The sequence below is a fragment of the Ooceraea biroi genome, chromosome 9 (genome assembly GCF_003672135.1).
Source record: "Ooceraea biroi isolate clonal line C1 chromosome 9, Obir_v5.4, whole genome shotgun sequence".
NCBI classification, from domain to species: Eukaryota; Metazoa; Arthropoda; class Insecta; order Hymenoptera; family Formicidae; genus Ooceraea; species Ooceraea biroi.
The window spans coordinates 12,952,878-12,976,125 of NC_039514.1; the positions used below are offsets into that span (position 1 = coordinate 12,952,878).

The 23,248-nt window shown below is 38.7% G+C and overlaps 5 protein-coding genes and 1 long non-coding RNA gene across 8 annotated transcripts; 2 read left to right on the top strand and 4 right to left on the bottom strand.

Moving 5' to 3' along the window:
- Positions 1 to 2,127: 2,127 nt before the first annotated feature.
- Positions 2,128 to 3,454, top strand: LOC105277379 (transmembrane protein 186). The gene is made up of 2 exons (XM_011335713.2): positions 2,128 to 2,566; positions 2,871 to 3,454. Exons 1-2 carry the CDS (start codon positions 2,251 to 2,253, stop codon positions 3,170 to 3,172), a joined length of 618 nt encoding a protein of 205 aa, XP_011334015.1. The 5' UTR covers positions 2,128 to 2,250; the 3' UTR covers positions 3,173 to 3,454.
- Positions 3,217 to 5,183, bottom strand: LOC105277380 (28S ribosomal protein S7, mitochondrial). Of its 2 annotated transcripts, none has more exons than XR_003406935.1 (5): positions 4,920 to 5,183; positions 4,601 to 4,786; positions 4,278 to 4,512; positions 4,044 to 4,203; positions 3,217 to 3,361 (listed from the first exon to the last, which is right to left on the bottom strand). XR_003406935.1 is itself a non-coding variant. In XM_011335714.3 (5 exons), exons 1-5 carry the CDS (start codon positions 4,982 to 4,984, stop codon positions 3,281 to 3,283), a joined length of 705 nt encoding a protein of 234 aa, XP_011334016.1. In that variant the 5' UTR covers positions 4,985 to 5,079; the 3' UTR covers positions 3,221 to 3,280. The 2 variants fall into 2 exon arrangements, 1 of the variants encoding a protein (XP_011334016.1); XM_011335714.3 differs by having other exon boundaries at positions 3,221 to 3,361; positions 4,044 to 4,181; positions 4,920 to 5,079.
- Positions 5,184 to 5,433: 250 nt separating this feature from the next.
- On the top strand, positions 5,434 to 11,364 carry LOC105277377 (troponin C). Of its 2 annotated transcripts, XM_026972116.1 has the most exons (4): positions 5,434 to 5,758; positions 6,732 to 7,036; positions 10,534 to 10,954; positions 11,094 to 11,364. In XM_026972116.1, exons 1-4 carry the CDS (start codon positions 5,590 to 5,592, stop codon positions 11,120 to 11,122), a joined length of 924 nt encoding a protein of 307 aa, XP_026827917.1. In that variant the 5' UTR covers positions 5,434 to 5,589; the 3' UTR covers positions 11,123 to 11,364. The 2 variants fall into 2 exon arrangements, with proteins under 2 accessions (XP_026827917.1, XP_011334011.1); XM_011335709.3 differs by lacking the exons at positions 5,434 to 5,758; positions 6,732 to 7,036 and adding an exon at positions 10,040 to 10,190.
- Positions 11,365 to 11,412: 48 nt separating this feature from the next.
- Positions 11,413 to 15,172, bottom strand: LOC105277378 (hexamerin). Its single transcript, XM_011335710.3, has 6 exons — positions 15,026 to 15,172; positions 14,157 to 14,773; positions 13,062 to 14,043; positions 12,851 to 12,987; positions 12,484 to 12,772; positions 11,413 to 12,407 (listed from the first exon to the last, which is right to left on the bottom strand). Exons 1-6 carry the CDS (start codon positions 15,132 to 15,134, stop codon positions 11,482 to 11,484), a joined length of 3,060 nt encoding a protein of 1,019 aa, XP_011334012.2. The 5' UTR covers positions 15,135 to 15,172; the 3' UTR covers positions 11,413 to 11,481.
- Positions 15,173 to 16,735: 1,563 nt separating this feature from the next.
- On the bottom strand, positions 16,736 to 18,178 carry LOC105277373. The gene is made up of 2 exons (XR_002193137.2): positions 17,744 to 18,178; positions 16,736 to 17,605 (listed from the first exon to the last, which is right to left on the bottom strand). It is a non-coding gene; the product is annotated as an uncharacterized LOC105277373 (long non-coding RNA).
- Positions 18,179 to 19,255: 1,077 nt separating this feature from the next.
- On the bottom strand, positions 19,256 to 22,301 carry LOC105277375 (dynein intermediate chain 2, ciliary-like). The gene is given in 13 exon segments (XM_026972115.1): positions 19,256 to 19,605; positions 19,667 to 19,898; positions 19,981 to 20,158; positions 20,260 to 20,366; positions 20,436 to 20,579; positions 20,658 to 20,819; positions 20,884 to 21,070; positions 21,225 to 21,260; positions 21,262 to 21,309; positions 21,437 to 21,618; positions 21,728 to 21,784; positions 21,911 to 22,100; positions 22,174 to 22,301. Coding segments are annotated over 13 exon segments (1,881 nt in total). The 5' UTR covers positions 22,294 to 22,301; the 3' UTR covers positions 19,256 to 19,367.
- Positions 22,302 to 23,248: the final 947 nt, after the last annotated feature.

Sequence of the window (23,248 nt, forward strand, 5' to 3'; positions counted from 1 at the left end):
AGCGACGGGCCAGCCAGTGATGCCAATCCGACGGCGAGAATCACCGCGCGGGCGCGATTCGTTTACCTGCGGCGCGCGCATGATTCGAAGTTGCACAGAAAGGGAAAGAGGAAGCAAAGTAGATCGAACGATTGAAAGCGAGTTGCACTTCTTAAAATGCGAAACTTTGTTAATCTAGTCATAGATGTGCCTTCGGATTTTAGCAAGATACATTGCGTTAATGATAACATTTTATACCGACAAAGTACTGTAAAGAGCTATATTTGAAGAGTGGTGTGACCTAAAGAAGCACTCGCTAGCGTTCTTTTAAGAATATTGCAGCCAGCTTACAGTGCAACTGCAACTGTTTGAACTGTTTTCGAAGATTAAATATCAGATCGACTTTGCATTCTATTCTTGGCGAGAGATCGTTCGAAAATACATAAAATCTGAACTTATCTTTAGATACTCCATAGCCAATGAAACGAATACCGGCCTATGAATACTGTTCTTATTGCGCATGCGCACTCATTTTATAACCAAGTCGAAAAAGTTACGTGTACACTGACCGGCAATGAATCGTTTCGCAAATGGCGGAGCATGTCCTACGTTGCCCGGTACTCTAGCGTATAACGCAGCGGCGGTAAATGGCGGCCGATCGCCGAATTTATCGACGATGGTAACTGATCGCCTCGTATGATCATGAGCAGCGAAAGAAATATCATTCCGTCGATAACGACATGTGTGTATCAGAAGGCGGAAAAAAATATGAATTGAATCATTTCCAATGATATATTGGTTTTAAATACTTTTATTGATCAAAGTTATGCGAATGAAAGTGTTCTTTCGTCAAATATATTGGTGGTCCCGAAAAGGACCGTTTGTAATTAGCTGTGGTGCAGCAAAAAAAGAGATCGCACGTCGTATTCCTTGTTCCGTGCAAACGGTGCGCAAATGGATTAAACGTTAGCAAGAACGAGGGAAGAAGGGTGTTATGGATAAACGGAAAAATAATAGAAGAGGACGAGTGTCAAATGCTGAACAAGATCTTTTATTGCTCTACCAGGTAGATAGCAACCCTTTTCTTTCGGTATCAGAAACTGTAACTCGGTTAAATTTACCATGTTCGGAACGGACTGCGCGACGCCGATTACGAGAAGCAAATGTGCATTGCTATAGGCCTGCCCGAAAGTTTTGTTTAACTGATGTGCATCGCGACAACCGTATTGCGTTTGCATTGCAGCAAATAAATACAGCTTTACCGGAGGATTGGGAGCGTACTATTTGGACAGACGAAAAAGTATTTTGTTCGACAGTTGATCGACGTTTACATGTGTGGAGATCCGTTGACTCTAATCGTCTAGATCCAAAATATGTTGTTCCTCGCGATCGGAGTGGGCGTATCACTTGTGGTATGTGGGGCTGGATCAGTGCACACGGTCCAGGTGAACTAGTCGAAGTGTCGCCGCGTATGAATGCTCTGGAATATGTAGATATTCTGGAAAACGTGTTGCTCCCGAGCGTTCGCTCTATCTACCCAGAAGAGGATGTGCCGACATTTCGACTTGTTCAGGATAACAGTGCTGTCCATACTTCTAGGATAATGCAGGAGTGGTTCGCACAACATCCGCAGATTGAAGTTCTCGAGTGGCCACCGAAATCCCCGGACCTTAATTTAATAGAAAATGTATGGGCAGAAATTGTAAATTCGTGGAATCCTGCTCATGAGAGAACTAAAGCAGCTCTGATTGCACACGCGAAGGACGCATGGGAGAATCTTCGACGTAAACCGCAATTTTTCCAAAATCTTCACGATTCCATTAATACCCGTTTGCAACAAGTTGTTGCACGAAATGGATACTGGACGGACTATTGAGGTAATCTAGTTGATTACAAACGGTCCTTCTCAGACCCATCAAGTATTTAAAACCAATATATCATTGGAAATGATTCAATTTATATTTTTTTCCGCCTTCTGATACACACATGTCGTTATCGACGGAATGATATTTCTTTCGCTGCTCATGATCATACGAGGCGATCAGTTACCATCGTCGATAAATTCGGCGATCGGCCGCCATTTACCGCCGCTGCGTTATACGCTAGAGTGCCGGGCAACGTGGACATGCTCCGCCATTTGCGAAACGATTCATTGCCGGTCAGTGTACATGACAGTTTCTTCTATAGCTTATCCTAAGCTATATTCAATAGCTTCTTTAATAATTTTGCCGATGTTTATAGCTCCTGTAATTTACCGTAATATAACCTCCAATGTTTTATCGGCTCTGCTTGAATCTGTGCGAGCGGTCTTTGTATCGCGCTTCGAGTGGCATTAGATTTCAGTTTATCAGATCAAATCATATTCCACGTAAAAATGAAGAGCAACAAAAGGTGGAACCTCTTATTTCAACGAAATATCCTGATTATAAAGTAATCTATATTTTTCCATATATTAAATATGCCGGTAATATAAATGTTATAAAGAAGCGATTCACTATTTTGATCGGAGCAGCTATACCTGCGACCATTTGTCTTCAATTGACCAATATAGTGTCATTTAATATGGGTGCTGGAATTATAATAAATGGTAAACTTTTATACATTGTTATTTTTGTACCAAATAATAAGATTTTATAAATTCATATTTTTCTTAACTGTTTGAGTGTCAATCATAAAAATAAATATGCAAAGTGTATCAATCACGGTAGATTTAATGCTTACGTATTCGATTTCTATTGTAAATATCAAAATAATTATCCATTATTAAATCATTTTATCTTTCGCACTTTTCAATATGAAATAATAAAGCACAATTGCTTTCTTTAATATCCAAGCAGAATTAATGAAAATATAAAAATGGAAAAATAAATTTTCTCTTGTTTTCTGTACAGGAATTCTGTTCACCCTATGGCTACACAGTTTCGGCATTTTTTGCAATAATCTTGTAGGATACATATATTTGAAGCAGGATAACTCAAGAATTATACTGTCTTATGTAAACTACTGGGGAAAGAGAACAGACTTGGAGAGTCCTGTCAATGACGTCATCCCTATGTCAGACAATCCACGCAGAATCACTGATTTTCTTTTCAAGAAAATAACGTTTTTATCAAGAAAAGAAACCCTAAAGTTAAACATGAAGTTTGGACTAATAACTCATGACAATTTTAAATATATTTTAGGAACGCATTAAGCAATTCTCACACATGTATATACTCTACTGACAGAAAGTCGACATTTGCGTTTAACAAGCAATTATTTTATTTATGAACATTTGTTATAAGAACTTATATTTGTTTGCCTACATCCATCTAAAATGTGCATAGGCCCGATTGGCTTGGCATTTTTTATGTAGTTCTTTCTTCTGTCCAACTGCACGACCCTGTAACGATACCTACCATTGTATATAACGATACACATTGTACTGTACAACATGTTGTATATATAAATAATAATTAAACGATTATTAAAACCATTTCATCATTTAACTCGATTACAAAATAATAAACTTTCAAGAATAAAGTTACCAATTATGAAAAGAGTATGGAAAATTGTAAAAATTTTGTGGTACAAAACCAATCGTTATGAAACTTGACACAAACTTAGTATGAAGTAAAAATGAAGAAATCTAACTAAAATCGACCGGCTAAATGAGTGGATCCTGGTCAAAAAGCAGAAAATGTGTCCAATGACATTTTATAAAATTCTATGAAGTACACACTCCTCATTCATGTAGTCGACAAAGCTGCAGTATTTGTGAGGAGCCATTCACGAACAATGTTATTTTATTGCCAAAATTAGATTATATAAGTGGTAAATGGCACTGCCGCCACACGATTCATTGGACACATTTTCTGCTTTTTGACCAGGATCCACTCATTTAGCTGGTCGATTTTAGTTAGATTTCTTCATATTTTACCTCATACTAAGTTTGTGTCAAGTTTCATAACGATTGGTTTTGTACCACAAAATTTTTACAATTTTCCATACTCCTTTCAGATGACTATTATGACAAGAGTCAGAAAACTGTTAAGGGTTATACCGAAACATTAAACTGTACAAACCTGATTTCGAGAGGCTGCTATTAGTTCTTTGGCTAGTGTGACATGAAATCTTATTTTGCGGTCTTTTTCTTTGGCAGCCTCAATCAACCATTTCATTGCTGTATGCTGTGCTCTCATAGGTGTAATTGGCACAGGAACCTAACAATGTTTTAATTTTTATCTGAATTATTACTTGTACACACCTTATCTATATTCATACTTATCGTACTTTGTAATATACCATGTATTTATTACCTGATAAGTAATTCCACCCTTTTTACATGGTATCAAATACAGAACAGGCGTACAATTGTCGACAGCTTGATGAAAGATTGTAAATGGATTCAGCTCGATACTAGCTTTCTCCTCGTCTGTTTTTGCTTTGTGATATTGCTCTATTTGCATCCTCTTGACATTTTCGAATGTTTTCGTCACCAATTGTGTTGTCAAATCTCTAGCTCCATTTTTCATAAGAGTATTGATAAATTTTCTATGTGTTAATAGCAGATAAGACATGAGAAAGGTTCGGAAATATATAAAAGACAAAGCAAAGTAGAGAAATTGGAATAGTTTCTCACATCACTCTGGCATCATAAAACTCAGAGCTTGTTTCATCCATAAATGCTGGTTTTATTTGTTCATGAGAGACTTTCTTTGCCTCTTCGCTTTGAAACAGCGTATCTTGGTCATCTTTCCTAAATATCGGTTTAATATAATGAGTTGGAAAAACACTATATTCCCTTCTCAGATTCAAAAAGTTGCCCCTGAAACATATTTTTGTGCATGTTTTACAGATAGATGTATATAACAGATGCAACTCTGGTGAAAAATGTAATAAGGATCAAAGGATCAACAGAAGGAGATTGATTTCTTCTAAATATTTCATGGATACGTTACCTTGTTAACCATTGATTATTTAAGAAATTTCTAGCCGACACAATAAATAAACGTGTATTGATCATTTTGTTAATCGTAATATTTACTTTTACGTACAACCATAGACTTTTAAACTTCTATGTTGCGTTCGTCTCGAAAATATCTCACTTACTAGAATATAGAGTAAATTACAAAGTGAGCAAATTCCCCAAAAACTCTATAGTCTTATGGCGAATTCGATTGGATGCACTAGTTGATAAAACAGACGATTCCAGGATCCTCTGATATCATAGAATTGCCTTTATCGATCTCGGTTGATAACGAAATCACAATGACTACTCTATCGGTAGGTGTGCACGAGCGTTTATATGAACTTCGGTGAAGTTGCGTGGGCGATTTTTCCATTCATCACATCTGCTCATACTTCTCTACAAGTCGCGCAGATCGATGCGACACTTTGTGATGTTTCAAAATTAATGCGCCTTTTTACGGTGACACTGCACGACCACTGCTGCGCGTCTTTGCTCCTGACCGGTTAGGTTAGGAGTCGCGAATGAAGTTAAAATCGGAAAATGGCAACGTGAAGTACAGCCGAGGCGATCGGCAACAGTGATACGAATGGAAAATTCTCTCAGCTGTCCCCGAATAGGCGGTTACAGGTTATCTCGAGTGACAACACGGTGATATCAACATGGTGAATACGGGCAGTCTCTTGGCGCATTTTGTAAAATTACTGGTGACCACGATATGCATAAGCCACCTCGCCGAGCCTTGCCGGGCGAAGGCCTCCTCAACTGCGTGGTCTCTGCGTGCCTTTCTAATTCTCTTGATGCATTCGATCTTAGGAATTTTTAGATTCGGTAAGCTCTTGTCTCATTTAATAACATTTCAGCGCCTGCGAATATGTTAAGTTTTTTTTTCTTATCATTTTGTTCTCGACTTGTTTCATCGATTTATACTGATCTATTTATTTATAATGACGTAATTATTATTTTAACATTTTTTTAAGTTTGTCTCTCTCTCTCCTTCCTTCTCTTTGAATAAACAGTAATGTATTTGTATCTTTTCTTAGCAATCTGTTTTTTCAATTTTCTTGTTCAAAGTATAATAACTTATAGTTATGGACCACCTAAGATTCCATGTCATAACTTATAGATAGGGAAGAAAGGTGTACAATGAAAAAATTGATATAAAATAATGCATGGCCAAGCTCATGCTATTTAATTTTTGTCTTTGAATCAGGAATAAAAGAAGATGTTTTTTCATTCGCCGACATTAAGGATTCATGGTAATTTATACGAAATGCGCGATATTGTTGGAACAAGTGAATTTTTTAATTGTCTTAGATTTCGTGTGATTTTATTATTTCATAGAATTGTGTTCCTGTACAATATTTTTGTTGTTTCTAATATATGTGATCTTTTTATGACTAAAAATCAAATAACTCTGATGTGATGCTATTCTGCACAAGCATTAGTAATTTGAAAGAGTTTTTACATGCACATTTGTAGAATGTTTTCGCGCGTGTGCACATACACAGCAGTTGTTAAATATTTTACATTTGATCTCAATGCAAGATTTGGTAAGATTATTTTATTTATTATTTATTTATACGATATTTTTCTTATATGTTCCAACTGAAAGATTGATGACAATCTAGAAATTATAGTGTGGTCATGTGATTGTTGCCTACACTGTTTTCTTTTTACAGATTATAGCACAGTTATAACATTGAATCTTGTACCCTTTCAATCATTTGTACGATTTTTGAATGTACTGTACATATTTTATATTCGTATTTTCTCAGGTGTAACTTCTATGTAACGTTTTTAGGTTTTTCGTTTACTTCATCATCGACACCTACAGCGAAGTTCTTTCGAAGTTTTTACGACTGGTTCTCCAATGTCATTGAAATTGTACCGTTAGCATTGCTGACATCTGGTATATTGAGCGCATATCATATAGATGAAACTATTCGCATGCTGTTATTGTTTCTTGGTACGGTACCGGTGTTCTTTCCGCTTGCGATAAAGCAGAAGGAAAGTCAAATAAGGAAATTTCGTTTTCTGACTAATATCGCCGTCGTACTGCAGATTCTGGCGATAACGATATTGGGTCTGCAAAACGGCAATTATAACGTTATTAGTTTAGTTGCTTCCTATACCTTCGAACGTTTCTTCGTCGAGGAATTTTGTTATCGATACAGTATACCGTATACTGATCTGATGCAATATTGCATATGTTTCGTCGAGGTTTTCACAGTGTCAACGTTGAAAGAATTGTAACAATTCCATAATTGTGATAAATAAGTTCAACACAATAATTGCACAACAGTAAATCTAAAGTTCCATAACTTTAGATTTACTGTTGTGCAATTATTGTGTTGAACTTATTTATCACCTATATGATTCTCATCTAAAGTTCAACATGTTGTTTAATTATTACTTACGGAAAAAAGTGTCAATTTTTAAAACGTCATAGAGTTAACTATAGTTGTAAAATAATCATGCAACCACGCAACATGTTCGATAATAAATGGCACAATATGTAGATAGCGTTATTTTGCTATCAACTTAATTCATGTAATGATGGAGCAAGTATTCATGCCGTATATTCATATATTATATGCGTCAGAAAATATCTCCTAGTTTTTAAATATACGGTCTAAATTATATTGTTATATACAAAGATCTCACTTCTCAGTTTTTTATTTTTTTAAGAAAGTAATTACCAAGTTTTTGGTAAATGTTTAGCATGTTCTGTATAATGTAACGTAAATTTCTTAATTACATGTGCCAGCAGAGGAACAATATGAGACTCCCTGATGCAATTACTATATTTTTTGCATTTAAAGAAAATATCACTGACAAACGAAAAACGATAATCGAAACTACGATATATTATATTTGCCTAACTTGTTAATTAATGTTTTTATCTAGTAATTCTAGTATACATACAACTTGTTACTTATATATGAAAAAGAATATTTAATTATCGGCCTATTAAAGTGCCGCAGGTATATATACATATGTATATATAATTGGTTGTAAAATACTATTTTTCGTAAGTAAGCGGTTGATAGCGATTTGCTTTACTTTTGTAATTCCATGTACAAACGTTTCTTATTTAGTTTAGATTGATTTAGACTGGACTGATTGGTCGCTTAGGAATAATACATATAGAGAGAAAGAAGCGTTTGTATCTAATAATATTATTATACAATTTTTAAGAAAAACTTATCCAAATCAACTTATGCGAACAATTGTATCATCGAAACATAAGTTTTTGAAAGGGAAAACGCTGCGATTCTAAGATTTGCGTATTTTTTTTATCTGCGGTATTTATCAGAATATTTTATCTATATTAACATTTAACACTTTATCAATAATATTTTGATATGTAATTTATGCTAATCATTTTCCATGAAATTTTGCTACAGATTTATCTGAGATGTATCACCTTTTGAAATATAAATTTTTTCTTATAAACTTTTGTGTTGTTTTGCTCATCTATTTCTACCATTGTGATCTGAAATTTCTTTGGCATATAATAACATTGAATATATTAAATAAATATATGGACAAATGTTGCAGTACTAAATCGATTTGAATATTATTTCTGAAAGTATGGTAAAAAGACTTTACAATCTTGCGTGAGCTGCATTTGCGAAATAGAGTGGAATATAGCCGGGATGATTTTAGAAGCGACTCTGTCATGTGCTTATTTATTCTTAGCATCTGTTTCTAGTATTCTCACGCTTCGAAGTTATTCGTATGCTCGGTATTTGTCCTTCCTATCCCGTACCACGTGTACGCTTCTATCGGTATAATCGTATGTAACGTGCTTTTGTTCATTTCAGAGTTCCGACACCTGACATTTTTTGCCAGAGGGGACTATCTCAATTCCCAGAATGTTCGCCCGCGTAATATATTGAAGACAAGAAAATTCCAAAGTTAATTTGGCACGAGCGAGACTGCATCCAACGAAATCTGGCATGCTGATGTAGTCGTCGGATTTACCTCGGTTGCCGATGTGTAGGCATACCGAAAATATTTTCAATATGGCTATTAGCGTACATCATAGTTGTGGTAGTTGGCACACGTAGCAGTATCGACAGAAGGACAAGAAGTCTCATTTTTCTATGCATAAAACGTGAACGTTCCGTATTTTATTATAATTAGAAATAATTCCGATAGATGAACAACGGCAAAGGATATATCCAGACTTAGTTTTTTTACTTCAATTGGGAAACACGCGGATCATGATGAATTCATTATACGAAGCACGTGAGGGGGAGAGGCGCGGCCTGATATATTTTTACATCGTTCTAGCTGTGCATGCTAGATCGGAAGCCTTGTTGTAATGGTTTGCAGCCACGGAACGTGTAGACAGCGGCCGTCTAAGAACGGCAATACGCCCTGTTTCAAACTTGGAACGCATCAGCCAATAAACGATCCCAGCGAAATAGACGGCACGTGTAAAGGAATTTTTAGTTTTGTCGATGGCACGAGTATGCGATTCAGAATTGCACTGTATCCATTTATTTTTATTAATTAAAAATGTTAAACAGTGCATTAATTAAAACTTGAAAAAAGATTAACATTTACCGCATAAACGTTAATCTCTTCGCGCTTTTATCTTTGTTTCGGTCTCTTTGTCTTGCCTCGTATGTGTAGTATAAATTCATTCATAAGTTCTGTGAACACCGGCTAATTTTATACACTTCTACACATATCTTTCGTCTGACCGTAATCCAGCGTCCTAAGAATAAAGTCCGAAATATCAGCCACGCGTCGATACGTGACGCTATTGAGTAATCTTTGCGTAACGGTCTGACAATCATTCGCACATTTGTTTTATATTAATAACAGCATATTTAATGTAGATTCAACGGGAATTGTATTATGTAAGAGAGATCGATAAACAAACGTCTTTACAGTCGTACGTCGTAACTTTCAATGGCTTCCATTTTCTTTTTAGTAAAAAATTCTGTCAATTGCGTCAAAGTTCGTGAACAATATTAGACTATGTCGTACGAATTGATGCAACATCGACCTTCGTTCAAACGACAGCGTGGTGGAGCCGTGATACTCACTTATAACATATTTCATTTTTCGTCGGCGTCGCGCTCTATTTTTGCGTTCGCCGACTTTCTAGCTGGTTTAGCAGACATGGAGAAGAAGTCTTTATACCGGACGGAAGAACCGATTCTCTTCAAGTTCACCGTCTGCCGTCCGTCGTGCGCCGCTCGTGTTACATCTACGGTGCAAAAGCTTCCCTGTTATCGTCATGGTAAGAGCAAAGAGATAAACTCATAAGAGTTTGTTCATCAAAGGAAGAACTTGGAAAACTTGATTGATAAAATTATACAGCCATTTAATTTGCGCACATTTAAGCAACGCGTAAAATATTGCTTTTGAGGTGTTATTTGTACAACGTTCTCCAGCGCTAGTAAATCTTATCACTTTGATTCCGGATCTCGATTCTTGATGCTTTAATTCTTGGCACTTACAACTTTATCATTTCTTTTTTTTCCTGTAATTATACGAGTAAGAGTTGCTATTGCAAAAGATTACAAATAATATATGTGTACATTGATAACTCGACGTGCAAATGTTTGGATGTGCTAATGCAGGAGGAGGATGATCAAAAAGTGGCTGTGATGCGTAAAGCGTTCCAAATGTTTGACACGACCAAAAGCGGTTTCATCGAGACTATGAAAATCTCAACGATACTGAACACGATGGGACAGCTATTTGACGACGGCGAATTGAATACCCTGATTGAGGAACACGATCCCGAGGGTGCTGGCAAAGTAAATTTCGATGGTTTCTGCAAGATTGCCGGCCGATTCCTCGAAGAGGAAGACGCCGAGGCGATGCAAGAGGAATTGAAAGAAGCGTTTCGATTGTACGATCGTGAAGGCAACGGATACATCACCACGGCTACATTGAAAGAAATTTTAGCGGCGCTCGATGACAAACTCACTAGTTCTGATCTTGATGGAATAATCGCGGAAATTGATACGGACGGCTCCGGAACGGTAGACTTCGATGGTACGTTATAAATACATTTTGCACGACAGAAAGTGTTAACAGACTATGAGAAATTATTGCAGTGTGCGTGAAAAGATATATAAAAAGTATTGCTGAGCAGTCATTATTCGTGTTAATGAACGCTTGAATTTGTTTGCAGAATTTATGGAGATGATGACTGGGGAATAATCGTACGCGAGAGCGAGAGCGGTGACGGATTCGCGTTGCTTGATCGCTAAGGAAGCAAGAAATTTTCTTAATAAAGTGAGATATTTGTATAAAAAAGATCGCGTGTTGTATTCTATTCTATTGTATTATTAATTAACTATAACTATTATTAACTATAACTTCGTGCGCGTTAATGTAATTTTTAAGAAATGCATAAAGGAACGAATGAAAGGAAAAGGAACAATAAAGATTCTAAAGATTTGCGTTTTAGGGCAATTTATTAATTGCATTTGCTACAATATTGATAAATCTTTTTCTTGACATTAAATGAAAAAATAGCTCTCAAATGAGCATCGCTACATCTGGTTCGTAGGAACATATTATTGCTGGGAAACTTCGTTAGTGGGTTGACCTTCATGGTAAACGAAGACCGTTTGGACATGAACGTTGGACACGGAGAGAGCGCCGGTGGTCAAGGGTCTGTCCAATGGGTAGCCCAGGGGTTTGCCGTCAAGGGAGATGGCACCACCGATGATCTGGGAGATGGGCTTGCTCTGGTAGTACTTGCTGACATATCCGTCTTGGGTCCTTTGTCCTTGAGTCAAGATGTTCTGGAAGCCGCCAGCGTGGTACTGTCCGCTACCGTTGTATCCAGTACCAGATCCTTGTTGTTGTTGGCTCTGTCCTTGATAGGTAACGTGGTATTTGCCTTGGATTCCGTATTGAATGCCACCGTAGACACCAGTTCCTTGTACTCCAGCTCCGGTAACTCCTCCTTGCACGCCTTGCACTCCTTGGACGCCTTGTACGCCAGTTGGCACTCCACCTTGGACTCCTACGACTCCTTGTTGGCCGTGGTACTGTCCTTGGTATTGTCCTTGGTGTCCGTGTTGTCCTTGTCCTTGTCCTTGTTGTCCTTGTTGTCCTTGTTGCCCTTGGATACCTTGGGTCCATTGGGCCCATTGCTGTCCTTGTCCTTGTCCTTGTTGGCCTTGTTGTCCTTGTTGTCCATATCCGTGTTGTCCTTGATGTCCTTGTCCTTGTTGGCCATGTTGTCCTTGTTGTCCATATCCGTGTTGTCCTTGTTGTCCTTGTTGTCCATATCCGTGTTGTCCTTGTTGTCCGTATCCATATCCATATCCGTATCCTTGTCCATATACTTGGTTTCCGTAGTACTGACCTTGCACGCCGTAGCCGCTATATCCGTGGCCTTGGCCTTGGCCTTGGCCGACTTGGTATTGACCGTGCGTGTACGGGTACTGTCCGTGTTGCTGGGTGTAAATGTTGGCATAATGGTTCCTCACAGCTGGAAAGAAGAAATGGATTATATTTTTGGTGTTCTCAATAGTGAACGGCCTTGCTCGATATCCTCGATATTGTACCTTGGTTTCCTTGTTGATAGATCGGCAGGTTCTCAGGCACAACTTCGACAGTCTGCTTCACGCCAGTTACTTTGCCGCTCTGGTGCTGGATCTGTTGAGAGTATTCCTCAGTACCGACAACTTGGTATTCGTTCTGTTGGTAAGTCTGGAATTGTTGCGGGATCACTGGTCCGTATGGCACATTCTGTTGTCCTGGCTGGGAGATGATGACCAACAATTGAACTGGGAATCCTTGTTGTTGACCCTTGGGAAGAGCCAGCCTAGCCGGGAAACCGAAGATCTGGTGCGGCTAAAATGACATCAACGTTTATTATGCTTGTCGAAGTAATTGTTGTGAACTGTTTAGATAGGATTGGGATATATTTACTTCAGTGATGTAGAACGGTTCTTGAGCGTGGGCAGCATTGTTGACGCCGTGTTGGATTTCCTGCACGGACGGATAGTCAAAGCTCTGGCCTGGTGCTTGCTGGGATTGTCTGACAATAACGTTTTGTCCTTGTTGAACTGTAAAACAAAAAAGAGATTATAACCTGCTGATTTAGAAAACGAATCGGTAAGTCTTATAATTGGATACGTACGATCGGTTATGAATTGATCCAGTTCGACGAATTGCTGTCTGTGCTGAGAGATGCTGATAGGCTTGCCCTGGTAGTCATATTTCGGTCCCAAGTAGACACGGACGACGGCACCGGGGACGTTCTGCTCGCTCTGGACGGTGATTTCGTACTCGTATGGTTTGTGGTCCAATCTCTTCAGATGAGCTTGGATCTGTTGTTGCTGTTGTTGCTGATGCTGGACTTGTTGCTGCTGCGTGCCGGTTTGTTGTTGAACAGTAGCTCCGTTAAGATCAACGAAGTAGTCGTTGAAGAGGGTCACGAGTGGGCTGATCTGAACGTTTTGGATGCTAACACCGGGCAACAGGATGTCGTTGAACTGGTACGCGGGCAAGGAGTTCTGGTAATGCTGGAACAGCTGGATGACTTTCTTGTACAGCTGGTAGAAAGCGGGGTCTTGGACAGCGACTTGTCCCAATTCAAGAACGGAGGGCGTGTAGTCATAGATGTTCTGTGCTTCAGGAGCGTTGCCGAGAAGCTGGCGGGCGGCGGCTTGCAGGCTGCCGTAGTACCTTGGGTTGACACTCTTGCCAGTTCCTTGGATGATATCTCCCAAAATGTTCAGACCCTGCGGTTGGTAGAGAGACAGGAAGGCACCTTGCGGGGTGATAACGTGGCCAGCGTCAATAGCTTCAATCAGTCTTTGCTCCACTTTCTTCACAGTCTGGATAAGGTTGTTCTTGACGGGGCTAAGATGAAGTTGCTGAGGACGTCCGGGGAACTCGAGACCGTTCGTGTAGCGGAGGTGCGGCTGGTACGGCGCTTGTACGTGGACGAAGTCAGTGTTGTGAATGGGGCCGAGTCCGTTAGCGAGACGGTTCAGTTCGTAGTGAGCCAAGAGTTGCTGATGCAGATAGTAGTAGATAGATCCATCGCCAATCTGACCTCCTTCTTGGTTCTGAATGCCTTGCTGTTGGTATTGTACAGGGGTTTGCTGTTCTCCATGCTGAAAGATTACAATAAAAAGATATCAATGCGATGAATGTAGACTCCCTCGGCACAAGTTTTAACAAAAATAATTATTTATATATAGATGCAATATTGATGAAATGCTGTTACCTGCAAATATCCAGCAAGGTTCACGAAGCCGTAGTAGTTAGCAAGACCGACATCCTGGGTGAAGTACGTCAGCTGCTGCTCAGTGTAGGGCAATTGAGCAGTGTAGTTAACAGGAATGGCAACAGGGGTTTGTCCTCCTTGCACTCCTTGCGCAGCGATGTTTTGGGCTTCTTGGATAATCCTAGCATCGAAGTAGTACTGGGGAACGATTTCGTAAAGAGGCGGCAGAATGATACCCTGTGTCTCCGGGTGCTGAAGGACAGCTCCGATGAAAGCCTTGACGAATTGTCCTTCGTTAACGTGGACACGGGCCCATGCGGCGGTCGCCAAGAAAGTCTGGTAGTTCTTGGTGCCTAACAAGATTCTGTGCAAGAGAGCAACTTCCTTGCGGAGCTGGCCGATAGAGTTCGAGTACACGGTGCCACGGGGCTGAACTAAGCCAGCCTGTACGGCGCCTACGTAGTACTTGACGAGAATCGGGTTCTCATATTGATGAACATTGCTCTCGATGTCATAGGTGGTACCAAGGATCTGCAGCTGTTGGTCCGGGATTTGTTGGGTGATCTGTTGCAACAGCAGGATGCAGTCCTGCTGCCTCTTCAGAAGATCCTGATCAGCTGAAGAAAGACAAAGGAATGTCAGTCATTCAGTCACGTTCCTTCAGTCATATTTTATGTGAACATCAATATCCGATATTGCAAGATTTGTCCGTTAGATGAATATTTGTAATACTCGAAAGATACAAATCGAGACAATAGGAGTAAAGCAACAAAAGCAACAGTATTTTCTGAAAAACTATAGGCGTTTGATTGAAAAAAATCAAACAGAGAGAGAGAGAGAGCAGTCAAAGTAGCGTAGCGATTACTTACCAGCATGTTGTCTTTGCTGCTGCTGTTGGGGGAGAGCCGCCCCAAAAGCTGCCAGAGCCAGTAGAACGATCGTGCACTTCATGTTGATGCTCAATGCCGTCTGCCGCATGCTGTCTGTCGGCTGGTACAGTCTTTTATACCAAAATCCTATCGAATAAAACCATTATCGGCGACCTGTTGACCCATCGCCGTGCAAGATTTCGCTGTCTACGCGTGATACCCCCCGCTATTTTGGATAATGGATCCGTTAAAGCTAATCGAAGGTTAACCGACGATAATGATACCTCCGGCTACAACTAACTTGCATCATCAATTACCGAATTAGGGGCTCATACTTTTACTCTGATCAATTTTCTCTTTAATTTTAATAGTGTTAGCAATATCGTTCATGCACAAATGTGTAATTTCCATTGGATTGTTCGCTTTCAGTCTAATCCTTCTCATTTCCATGTAAGATTCTAAATAAGGGACTTATTTGTTTCTCAATCTCTTAGTATCCTTAAGTTAACAACTAAGTAATAAACAATGTTAAATTAAAGATAACAAAATAATAACGACTAAAAATAAACAAAATAATTTGATTTATTTTGGAATCGGATTTTTCGGTAAAGCGTCTTTATTAATATATATTTTAGTGTATTAGATAATTATGAAACAAATTTGCAAGATTAATTTCTCTCTCTCTTTTAAGTGATCAATCAAATTGTTCTATTGATTTATTTTTAGCTGGGAAGTAATGTATCATTGAATATCATTGTATAAATAATAAATGCCGCTACAAGACATCATGTAGATAACGCAGTTACAAAGTACAAATACCATACCAGATTTCACACAACTTCCTTTGAAAATATGAGAGAATAAAACTTAAAATATCATTTCTTATCTTTATTAATTATACGAGCCAACATTAATTAGTTTTAATCAAACTCTACAATAAATAAGTTTGTCATGTACTTTACTCACTCGTGCTTGAAACTTTCCATATGTTAAGATTTGATAATCGGATAGTATCTGTACACATAGTCTTATGTAATTCGTAAGTAACTTGTTACATCTAAACATTGTAATTTTTTCAAAAATATGTATATATATATATTTTTTTTAATCAAAGTTTTCTGTTACGCTCAATACGTTTTAATAAATGAAAGAGAACGAAAAACATCGTATAAATTGTTATTTATTCATGTAGTTGTGACAAAATTATATAAATATTAATACAAGTACGATTCATATATTTTATCTTTATCTATTTATTAACATGTACACACACACACACACACATTGTTTGATTAATTAATTAATTGATTGATTTAACTTAAACACACTTATACATTTCAAATAATTGCTATAATATATAAAATTACATAAGATTAAATAAGAACATAATTATATTGTTGTATGGTAATTATTGCTATTAAAAATAGCAGTTACATAAATATCAATTTTATCTGTTTGCCTATAAAAATTTCACAAGTAGATTACAAGTTGAATTAATCTGTTTTATATTTAATCCATTTCTAAAATATATAAAAATCTATTTCTAATACATGTAAAAGATATTTATAGAATGCTATAAACTATGCTTTATATATGTATATGCATGTACATATATATATATATATATATATATATATATAACAACATTCTATATATAAAAACTTAAAATGCAATAACAGTTCATGAATTATATAAAATACTATCTTAATACTTGTAAATGTAATTAGATTTTTAATAAGTGCGTATTAAGAATTACAAATAACATCAAATTATCTATATTTGTGCCTTCTTTAAGACGATAGCTGTGATAAACCTTAACGAACCGTTGCAGGTGATTATACACACATGTAAGCGTAACGTGATTATCGCTATCACAATTTGCCTCTCGCAGCAAGATTGTATATATTCTTGCATCTTCAATGTATCATTAAAACTTCGCAAACATCACATAAAACGATAACATATTTATAGACGTTTGCGTATGACAATCATTACATCTCTTTTTGCATTATTTTTTTCAATTTAGTATGTCAGAAATTCTGTACACGCTGATAATTTCGCAATTACTTCTCTTAAAAAAGCATGGCACGCAAATAGACATTATGAAAATTTTGTAGACATGAAAGATATAATTAATTAGTATTACATGAATATTGCTACTAGTTTTGAGATGTGGCTGAGATAAGAAAAAACTTTTTCGCACAGAAATTCGAAATTTACCCGAGAAATGGCAGAAAATCATAAAAAATAAGGGCAGATATTTTATTTACTGAATTGTGTATTGCACATATTATGCATCTAAAGAGCATCTATGGAATTTTGCCAACAATCTCGCGAATATTCTCTGATATATTCCCGTGTCAAATGTACATGTAAATAATATACGTGTAACCGACATTCCGCCGATTCGACTCCGCTGAAGTATATTTTCCATTGTCCGATGGAGCAGAACTCGCGGAAGCGGAATTGGCACTCGCCAATCACAAGATCCTTTCCGTAGATTCTGTTAGATTCTTCTGTTGTCTCTATCGGAACAACGTATATTATTGGTACGCACAGATTACGCTTCCACGTTTTTCGCTGCATGGAACAATAGAAACATAATTCAGATAATTTACGCGGATCGGAATCACGCTTACATGCATACATGTACTTGCCAAAATTCATAAAATTATATTTGTTGTTTAACATTTAAATAGTTTTTCATAATATTCTTACGAATCTCTATTGAGTATTCGGCATTTTTCTCTTTTTTTCTTAACTTTCGCACATCTACCAGACGCGAGTTACATACACACGAACCCAGGTTAGGTTCCCCAGCGGCCGCTATATTGGCGAAACGGACGGGGCAACGACTCGCGTAGCGCTGGGACACTCACTTGACTCGTGCAGTTTGACTTTCGTACGACTCACGTAGTACTGCGCATTTGAATTGAATCGGTATGGTTTCTCCGGCTCGAAGCTTGGCGCACGGAACGTGTATTCGCTGTCCGAATTATGGATCTTTTTCGCGTGGTAAGTCTTATTGCATGTAAATTACGACGTATATGGCAAGTATTAGGAGTGTGATTTAGTTTTGAGGGTTTTGCAACAGATGGCTGTAGTGTCAGTTTGTTCCAATAGCTGTTTCCGATAACTGTTGTTTCTTAGTGTTGACATTATCCATGACATTTAGTAGCATTATAGCAATAGATGCAATAACAGTCGTGTTTATATCATCGTAAAAATGCAACTTCCGAAAGCTCTTTAGCATTTTCGACATGCGTTGCTTTTGTTTTTTGATCAAAAGAAAACTGCGGCTGACGGTTATAGAATTCTTGTGGAAACTTATGGTGACTCTGCCCCATCAATTAAGACGTGTGAATACTGGTTTAGACGCTTTAAAAGTGGTCATACTGATGTGAAGGACAAAGAACGCTCGGGACAACCAAGAAAGCTTGAAAATGCAGATTTGCAAGCATTATTGCACGAAAATCCAGCACAATCCACTTCAGAACTTGCCAGAGCATTATGTGTTGATCGTACAACAGTTACCAAACATTTACATGAAATGGGAAAAATTCAGAAAGAAGGGAAATGGGTTCGACATGAATTATCGGAAAGTGCCATTGCGAACCGGTTGAACATTTGCATTTCGTTGATCGCCAGGCAAAAGAGAAGAGTCTTGTCTCGGATTGTTACTGGGGATGAAAAGTGGATCTATTTTGATAATCCCAAACGCAGAAAATCATGGGTGGATCCAGCAACCATCAACATCCACTCCGAGACGCAATATTCACGGTTGAAAAGTAATGCTCTGTATTTGGTGGGATAGTGTACTATGAGCTGTTAAATCCGCATGAGACTGTCACGGCTGATCGTTATCGACACCAATTGTACAAGTTGAAGCAAGCATTGGACCAAAAACGACCACCAATTGCGACTAAACGACGGAAAGTGATTCTTCTTCGTGACAACGCTCGACCTCACGTTGCGTTATCAGTGAAAGAAACACTATTAGAGCTCGAATGGGAAGTCTTACCGCACCCCGCGTATTCTCCGGACATTGCTCCATGCGATTATTATTTGTTCCGGTCGATGCAACACGCTTTAGAGGATACACACTTTGATAATTTCGAAGAAGTGCGAAAATTCGTCGACGAATGGATCAACTGAAAAGAAGAGTGATTTTATCGTGGTGGAATCCATCTTTTGCCAGAAAGATGGGAAAAAGTTATAGAAAACGAAGGAAAATATTTTGATTAAGGTATTCATTCATTATCATATTTAAATACATGCGTTTTTGAGCAAAAAAACCCTCAAAACTAAATCACACCCCTAATACAATTTGAGAAGATGTTACTTACTTATCATCGCCGACTATTATAAACGGTAGCGCGTAATTGAAAGCTAATCGCGTCAATTTGCTCTTCCGTTTGCTGACAATCTGCTGACTGCATATAGGCCTGTACTTGTTAACATTTAGATCAAACACCGTAACTTTGCCGTCGTTCGATACGCAGGCCAGCACTGTCGAGCTGTACGGTACCCATTGAACGTCACCGATCGGAACGCCCAGATCGAACATGAACAACGGCTCCCTGCAACGTAATGGTGTATCGCAATGAAATCTGAAATCTGTGTCGGGGATGTGCAACTCACGGTCTCTCGTCTTCCCAGATTTTGATTCGCCAATCGCCGGAGCAGCTGGCGAAGATGCTGGAGTTGAACTTGTTGAAGACTATCCGGTACACTGGCATGGTGTGCGCCTCGTGATACGTCCTCATGTAGATGCTGCTGTACGCCGTATTGCACTTGTATATGGTACCCTCTTCCGTGCCTACCAGGAAGACGTTCTGATCGGCAGGATGAAATGCCATGCACATCCCTTACCCTGAATTCAAACGGAATTCACGTAATCACGTAACACCTGGAGGAGACGCGGTAAACACCGTTCATCATTTGTCTGGGATTACCTTTGAGCGTGATCATCGTGCCGTCTGGTCCCGGGATAGGCGGTCGATCCAGAAATAACGTCATAACGGTGGTGAGACCGAGATCGTTTTGATTTAACACCCAGTGATTTATCTTGCCGTCGATACTGACGCTGAAGAACGCCAGATTTCCCTCTTCCGTGTCAGGCGGCCAACAAATCTGTGGTCAGTACGATTCTTTTAACGTTCTTCTCGTTGAGGCTCTCGGGGAGATCTCGGTTGGTGCAGAATACACCAAAGTTAAAAAAAGTTTCAACAGACCTCCCATACCAATCCCCCGTGCTTCTGCACGACGTCGCTGCTCTTGTATTGCGGCGCGGAGGGCGGTAACATTACGTTATAAACCGCTACTGACCCGTCCATGGTACCTAAAATTATTAGCGCAATGAATCGTTTGTATCTCTAAATATTATGTGCCGACATATTATTTTTTTTACCGATGACCAGAAGGTGAGGATGCTGGGCGTTGAAGTCCAGGCACATCACGGGAGACTCTGTCGGACAAATCCATTCCGGATACGACGGATTCTTCAAGCTGAATAAGCATACTGTACCGTTCGTTATCGCACTATTAAATGACACTGTAATGACAATGTAAGAATCTGCTTGTAAAGCCTGAGCATTGTGAGGAAATAGGAATACGCGTGCTCGCTACCGACATGTTCCAAAGGCGACCGCGAAAAGATCGTAACACGTGGTGTTGAAGCACATGTCCGTGATGTCATGCTTCTTAGTTTTCTCGTAAGAGAACTTCCACAGAGGTAATAAGGATCCTTCTTCGTCCTTGAACTCATCGCTAGGATCGTTCCAGTATCTATAATCTAACGGCAATTGAGGAAATGTATATTCGAGATCTGAGTTTTAGAAAAGATCGACGATGCCTACCTTGTGATATATCGTCGAAGATATTTTGATTGACCATTCGTTCCAACGTTTTCGCAGCTTGTAGCATTCTCTGCGTCATTGCCGCAGACTCCAGTTGAGCTTTCTTCTTCACATCTTCCTTCTTCGGCAGCGTCAACGGCACTCTCTTCTCCTTCTCTTTCTCGCGCTGCTGCTGATCATAGTCCTCCTATCAATGAAACAAATCATGAAAATCTCTTGGAAATGATATTAATGAAGTTGTGTATAGAATCATATTATGTGCCAAATAATATAGAACAATATAAAATAAAAGAATTTATTATCTTTTCTATCTGAATAAATCAGAAGAGAATTTTACGTACCTGATACTCGTCAAAAATGGTCCATTGGAAAACATTCGACGTTAAAAGTCGCAGTAGGCGGAGGTATAGTTTGCGTGCTCATATCCTACAAAATATTTGATTTTATTTTCTAAATATATTGCTTTTAAAACATCTTTATTTTTTAAAATTAAATCAGATTTTGTAACATCTTTCGTTCGATGTTATTTTATATGAAAATTTAATACACGTACTCTCATAGGATTGTCGTACGTCAACGCCGCTCTTTCGCAGAAATTAAATTGATTAGGTGCTTTCTTGGGTTTCTTCTTCTCTGAAACATCCTCGGGTTCTGGCTCTGGTTCTGGCTCAGGTTCTAATTCCTGTTCCTGTTCAGCTTTGGCTAGCGCCTCCACTGTTTTGTCTATTTCATCTGCTGTTCTTATAAAATATGCAATTTACATTCTTGTTTAAGAAACAGACGCAGAGGATTAACGTAATTTGTAAAATCTTTGCACCAGTAATTACCAGTCTTCCACATTTACCTTCTTCGGCTTCATCACGTTTCAATTTTTCATCCACTGCCTCCTCATGTTCGTCAGCTGCATATGTAACAAATTTTACATAACAGAATTTTGAGATATAATACTACATCGATCTTATTACAGAATATTAATTATATTAGTGTATTATTACAATGAAAGATGCAAAAGCCCTACTGGTAACACCTGTCAATTGCATTTTAGCTTCTTCAGAGTCCTTGTGTAGTATAGTACCAGTCACATTCAGAAGAGTTACTAAATCCGGCGGAGGTGGCAATCTCACAAATTCACGTAATTTCCATGACCATTCGACCAGGGAATCGGGTACCCTGGTGTTATGTGTAGTTAACACTTTGGCAAATTCCTCTTGTAACTCCTATGATAATAAAATTAGATACAGAGCTGCTTGAGAGAAGCTTTTAAGGAGAGAAGCAGAGAATCAAACATACTGCTTCCGTTAGTTGCAATTGATCATCTGGTTTTAGCAGAACCTTCCCTCGCATCCAATCCACGTCACCAGCACCCAAGTCTGGTCGCATTATAAGGCTCTTCGAGTGCTGCAAGATCATCGAGCATGATTTTTGAACATTTTCATACCTTACTCGAGTTAACTCTGGTTAACTCCAGTCTATAGTGTACGTGACATAAACTGTAGACTGGAGTTAACTAGAGTTAACTCGAGCAAGATGTATGAACGCAGCCCTGACTAGAGGGCTAGATTCTCTAGCCCTGACCATCGCGCGAGCTGCAGGCCCGTATTCGAGCAGAGATGCAAGGCACTTGCGAGAACATTCGCACGGCGATCGAACACGGACGTACCGACGTTATCAGATCGCTGTTGGACGCGTGTACGTATTGCGAACAAACGCGTCGTCGTTACGTGATCGCGAATAGTAGTTACGCTTCGTATTTTCTTCTCCCCCTTTTTTCTTCCGACCTCGGACAAGCTTTGACGAATATCGCGTGAATATCGTTTGTCGGTGTCGCTGACCGCACCGTTGCCCGCTTGTTTCCCTCGTTTTTATGTCGTCGACTCTCCTAATATCCGTCATGGGTGACAATAGTAATGCGGCAGACGGCATTACGGGAGATAGGATACCGAACCAACCGGTCTTGGAGGAAGGGACTTTCTTATCGCACGCCTCGAAGGTACATTTACATTTACGTACTATGCAAATTTGCGGTGTACTACGTATTTGTAATGCTCGCTGTATTGTTTTCCAACAAAACTGCTCGTGTTCAGACCAATCAAGCGGACATCGTGCGAACTCTCCTCAGTCGTGGCGCTGATCCAGCGGTGCAGAATGCGAATGGACACAACGCGGTAGACGTTGCTTCAAGTGTTGCAATACGACGTATTTATGGAGGAATTGTTGAGGGTTGAAAATAGCGATTATTTTTGCACTAACGTATAATAATACAAAATAATTTGAATTTTCTAGAATTTTTTAACATTCTATACCTCTTAATATATTTTAGATTTAGATTAATTATTTAGATATATTTAGATTAATTTAGTTTAGA